The following is a 5308-nucleotide window of genomic DNA, read 5'->3' on the forward strand; positions in this document are numbered from 1 at the left end:
TATGAGGTTACTGAAAATACCATGGCTTGGGTCAGGCGCACCTTAGTCTTCAAGCTGACATCTTTGCTCTTCAACACTTTAAAAAGGTCTTGTGCAGCAGATTAGCCTAATGCAATATGTCATTTCTTGACTGCTGCTTCCATGAGTGTTGATAGTTGATCCAAGAAGAATAACATAGAGGGGATTAAAAAAAGGTCCTGAGTTCTGGAATTCTCATTCAATATCTCCCCCCAACATGAAGTACATGGACACATGTACAAGAAGGAAATATATGATTACTGCATGTTTAGGAAACAACTCTATTTTGAAATCTTCACTCACATCTATACCAACAGCTTGCAAGCTCAGGTTTCTATGGAGTGAGTTAGATTTCATCTCACTGTTTTCCCATTCCAAAGGTTCCAGTGTATTTTGGCATCCTCTGTTCTGATAAATCAGTGATTACACCTTCATCTGCTTTCTGACATCCCCCAAACCAGTTTAAATATCTTCCACATGCCATTCCTTTTGTTCTAATGGATAAAATTTCTTTTCTGATTATTTGACAGAGTAAGAGCTTATTCTCATCTACCTACATGACCACCAATTTCATTGCTCACTTTTCTCTTTGCACTTCACTTACCAACAACTCCTAGATTTATATACTCTTGAAGAACATCTTCAATAATTTTTTACTTAATTTTCTGGCCTAGGAATTCTCTCACTCTGCAAGGAAGATAAAATGCACAAAGCCTGGTAAAGAGCAGAAAGTAGTGGCAGATTTCCAGAAGAGAATGTATTCATTTTTCATTTGTAAACCTTAAATTGGTCCCATGTCAGCTGCAAAATTAGTGTAGTGTTCTCTTTTCTGGAGTGCAGCTTCCCTTTCAGTTCTGGCTGCTGGGAGTTTCTCTTACTAAGCATTGGAAGCATATCTGATATATTTTATCATGTATATCTAGAAATGTTTTAGTGGGATGTATTCTAGTTATCTAGTATACATTTGTGAATTCTTTGTGTGGCACTGTAGGATCAGCACTGGACTTGTGAACCACAAGATCAGCAGTTCAAACCCACCAGCTGCTCCTTGGAAATCCTTTACAGAGTCACTGTGAGTCAGAATTGATTTGACTCAATACAACAACAGTATATATATAAATTTTCTTTAATAGCATTTCAGTGGCATCTCAGATTTGATATATGATAATTATGAAAGTTTAATCTACCATGGAGTCCTGGTGTGGCACTGTGGGTTAATGGACCAGACTGTAAAGCCGTTTGAACTACAAGGTTGGTGGTTCAAGCTCACCACCTGCTCCTCAAAAACCCTATACAGGGTTGCTATGGGTCAGAATCGACTTGATGGCACTTAACAACAATACCAATCTACCATAATTGGTAGGAAATAAAGGCTATTACTTTCAAATAATTCTAAGACACCTTTTTACGAAGTTACATGGTAATCACTTTTCTGACCCTTTGCTCTATGTTTTTCGAATGTTAATTTATTAATATTGGAGAAACTGGGTGATATAACTAAAATAAAACAGATATCAAATTTAAACTAGAATTGAAGCCTAGTTCTACCATTTAATAGCTATATGACATCAAAGTTTTACTCAGCTTTTTGAACCTTCCCTCCATGAGAATTATATGTTTCTAGGTGAAAACAGTAAAATAACAGCTATTCTCAGAGTACCATGGACCGCCAAAACAACAAATGGATCTGTGTTGGAAGACGTGCAGCCAGGATGCTCCTTGGAAGCCTGGACAGCCAAATTTCATCTCTTATACTTTGGACATATTATCAGAAGCGACCATTCACTGGAGAAGGATATCATGTTTGATAAAGTGGACAGTCAGAGAAAAAGAGGAAGACCCCCAATGAGATGAATCAGCACAGTGGCGGTAGTGATCGGCTCAGGCCTAGCAATGATTGTAATGTTGGTCAGGACAAGGCAATGTTTTGTTCTGTTGTGCATACAGTCGCTGTGAGTCAGTACTGACTTGATGGCACCTAACAAAAACAAATTAATACTACTTTCATGGAACTTTGGCTCCTCATTTCAGAATGCTTGTCACATAGTGGGTAACCAAGCAATGGTTCTAATTCTCTGACAGAATGATTTGGATTAAAAGCACTTCCAGATAAGTCTAATCAACGCATACATACAATTTCAAATAATGTTAGCTATTTGCCAAGAATCAAATTTAATTGATAATCAATTTATCATATAATCACACATTTGGGGTCTCAATTTATATGGAGTCCTGGTGTTGTTTTTGTTCTTAAGTGCTGTCGAGTCAGTTCGAACCCATAGCGACCATGTATAGAGGGTTTCTGGGAGCAGCTGGTGAGCTTGAACCGCCGACCTTGCAGTTCAAATGTCTTTGCAGTCTGGCACATTAACCTACAATACTACACCACTGTGGGTTAATATACTGGACGGCAAGGTCAATTTGAAATACAAGGTCGATGGTTCAACCTCATCAGCCGCTCCTTGGAAGCACGATACAGGATTGTTACTAGTCAGAACCAACTCGATGGCACTTAATAACAACAACAAAATAGCAAAATCACACATTCTTCTATTTTTTCTGTATAGGGATGTAGTTCTGTATAGGGATCATCAGTATCATCAGCACTATGTTCTAACAATCTGAGCTATCAGGCACTACTGTCTCAAATTCTATCTACTGTAGTCTACGCTGAGACAATCAGTGTCTGAAGAGCAAGAAAAGTATTTACTCACTGTAAGTGCTAGTAGTTTCCCGTAGGTGAGATGAGCAGGGATGTGATCAGTTTTGGATTTCAATGATTCCATGTACCAATGTTCTGCTTCGGGGAGTTTGCTTAATCGCATATAAGCTTCACCTGAAAAAAGAAAAATGATAGCCAATGGGAGGACACAGTTTTCCAAAAGCATGAGGTCATCTCTGTCATCATCACGTTATCTTCCATGGCATTTCAGATGCTATGCTAAGCACTTCCATCATTGTCTCATTTGATCCACAAAAGTCATTACAGTTCCAATTTACAGATGAGAAAATTTGAGCCTTGGAGCAATTAGGTGACATGGCTATATTCAGAAATTTAGTAAACACATTAAAATCTTGATTTTCAATGTAGAAATGTCAAGTTACGACCATATTTTTACATTTTTTAATTTCTTCTTTTTTTAAGGAAGAGATCTACTTTTCTTTTATGTGATCCTTTGTGGGGCTTTTTTGCTTGTTGTATCTCTAAATTCATATTTCATCTATATAGAACAACTCAAATATTATTTGAGTTTCTCCATTATTAAGTGGAGAGTATTGTGTATGTGCTAGAAGATGCATAAGATCCTTGCCTCTACGGGTCATTTACAATCTTAGTGAGGAATTTAAATCAATTAAAAGCCAGAAAAAAAATCTGAGCTATAATACTTGTGCTAGTATTTGCATTTTCTATTTGAAATAAATCGAGTATACCAGTTTCACTTGGAAAAATACAGTGAATACATAAAAATGATTGTGAATGCCCAGCACTGTGTACAAAGCACATTTGGGGTCTTTCAACTATCAGTCATTACTTTTAAGTAACATAATGAATATTCCATTTTCTACAAAAAAGATGGAAAAATGGAATAAAGCAAAAGGCTTATCAGTTATTTGCATATCATTTCTGTCTCACCACTTACATTATTATGGTGAAGAATATACAACTGATAGAAAACAGTACATTTTTTAAGTTTATTTGTATTTCCAGTTATAAATGATACAGTTATAATCAGCATTCAAGTGTAGAAGCTATTCAAATTTTAAGACCAGACAATAGTATGATAAATCTTCATTATTTCCCAGGCAGGCTTTTATGACTCATAAAACTTAATCATGAGAGCGTTTTCCATTCAGAGATATAATCAGATGCTTTTCCTACATTGGTGAAACATCTTTGCTTCAAAGGCAGAGCTAATTTCCTTTAGTTTTAATCATATTTTCTTTTATATATGCAATATTGTCAATACAAATATTTTTGATAAATTGAACTGGCCTGAGTCTCCTGGCCTTTTGAATGCCCTTTACATGACTGGTTAGTAAAAATACTGTAATGTGAGCCAAATATACAATATGTATCAAAGTAGATGTATTCACTCATTAACATTTATGTTTCTAATTCTGAGAAAACTCCTTAAACTATATTCGCGTAAAAATTACAGCTGGGAAATATTGTTTTTCTTCCCAAAACTGACAACGGATTTGCATTTTAGAAAAACTTGGTTAGATTAAATCATATATACTCACCGCAGGATGCAAGAAAAATTGAGACAAATAAGATTGCATAAGGCTAAAAGGAAATGGTTGATGTTCAAATGTTTCAAGAGGTAGCATATGATCAAGAGTCAATGATACTGAAGGAAGAAGTCCAAGGTGCATTGAAAGAATTAGCAAAGAAAAAGGCACCAGGAATTGATGGAATAAAAATTGAAATCTTTCAAGAAAGTGAGGTGGCACAGGAGGCACTCTCTCATCTATGCCAAGAAATTTGGAAGACAACTATCTGGCTGACTGATTGGAAGGGATCCATATTTGTGCCCATTCCAAAGAAAGGTGACCCAATGGAATGCAGAAATCATAGGACAATCTCTTTGATATCCCATGCACATAAAGTTTTACTAAAAGTAATACAGAAACAGCTACAAGCATACATTGATAGAAAACTTCCCAAGGCTCAAGCCAGATTCAGAAGATGCTGTGGAACGAGGGATAGCATTGCTGATGTCCGATGGATCTTGGCTGAAAGCAGAAAATATCAGAAATATGTCTACTTGTGCTTTATGCAAAGGCTTTCAATTGTGTGGATCATGACAAGCTATGGACAACACTGCAAAGTATAAGCATTCCTGAACACTTCATGGTTCTCATGAGGAATCTGTACATGGACCAAGAGGCCATTGCTTAAACAGAAAATGGGAACACTGAATGGTTTAAAATTAAGAAAGGTGTGCGACAAGGTTGTATTCTTCCACCATATTTATTCAACCTGTATGCTGAGCAAATAATCTGAGAAGCTGGGTTATATGAAGAAAAACATGTCTTCAGGTTTGGAGGAAGATTCAGTAACAACCTGCAATATGCAGATGATACAACCTTGCTTGCTGAAAGTGAGGAAGACAACATATTTACTGATGAAGACCAAAGAGCACAGCCTTCGGTATGGGTTGCATCTCAATGTAAAGAAAACAAAAATCCTCACTACTGGACCAATAGACAAATTCTTATCAATGGAGAAAAGACTGAAGTTGTCAAGGACTTAATTCTTCTTGGATTAACTATCAGCACTCACGGA

At 36.4% G+C, this 5308-nt stretch overlaps 1 protein-coding gene across 2 annotated transcripts in view; it reads right to left on the bottom strand.

Moving 5' to 3' along the window:
* Positions 1-5308, bottom strand: part of TMTC2 (transmembrane and tetratricopeptide repeat containing 2) — a 684646-nt gene that overhangs the window by 238932 nt on the left and 440406 nt on the right. For both annotated transcript variants that reach the window (XM_006871819.1, XM_006871820.1), the window contains one exon: positions 2733-2854. In XM_006871819.1, the coding sequence (XP_006871881.1) occupies positions 2733-2854 (122 nt within the window). The remainder of the gene's footprint in view (positions 1-2732; positions 2855-5308) is intronic.

The sequence above is a fragment of the Chrysochloris asiatica genome, unplaced genomic scaffold, assembly GCF_000296735.1.
Source record: "Chrysochloris asiatica unplaced genomic scaffold, ChrAsi1.0 scaffold00175, whole genome shotgun sequence".
Taxonomy (NCBI): Eukaryota; Metazoa; Chordata; class Mammalia; order Afrosoricida; family Chrysochloridae; genus Chrysochloris; species Chrysochloris asiatica.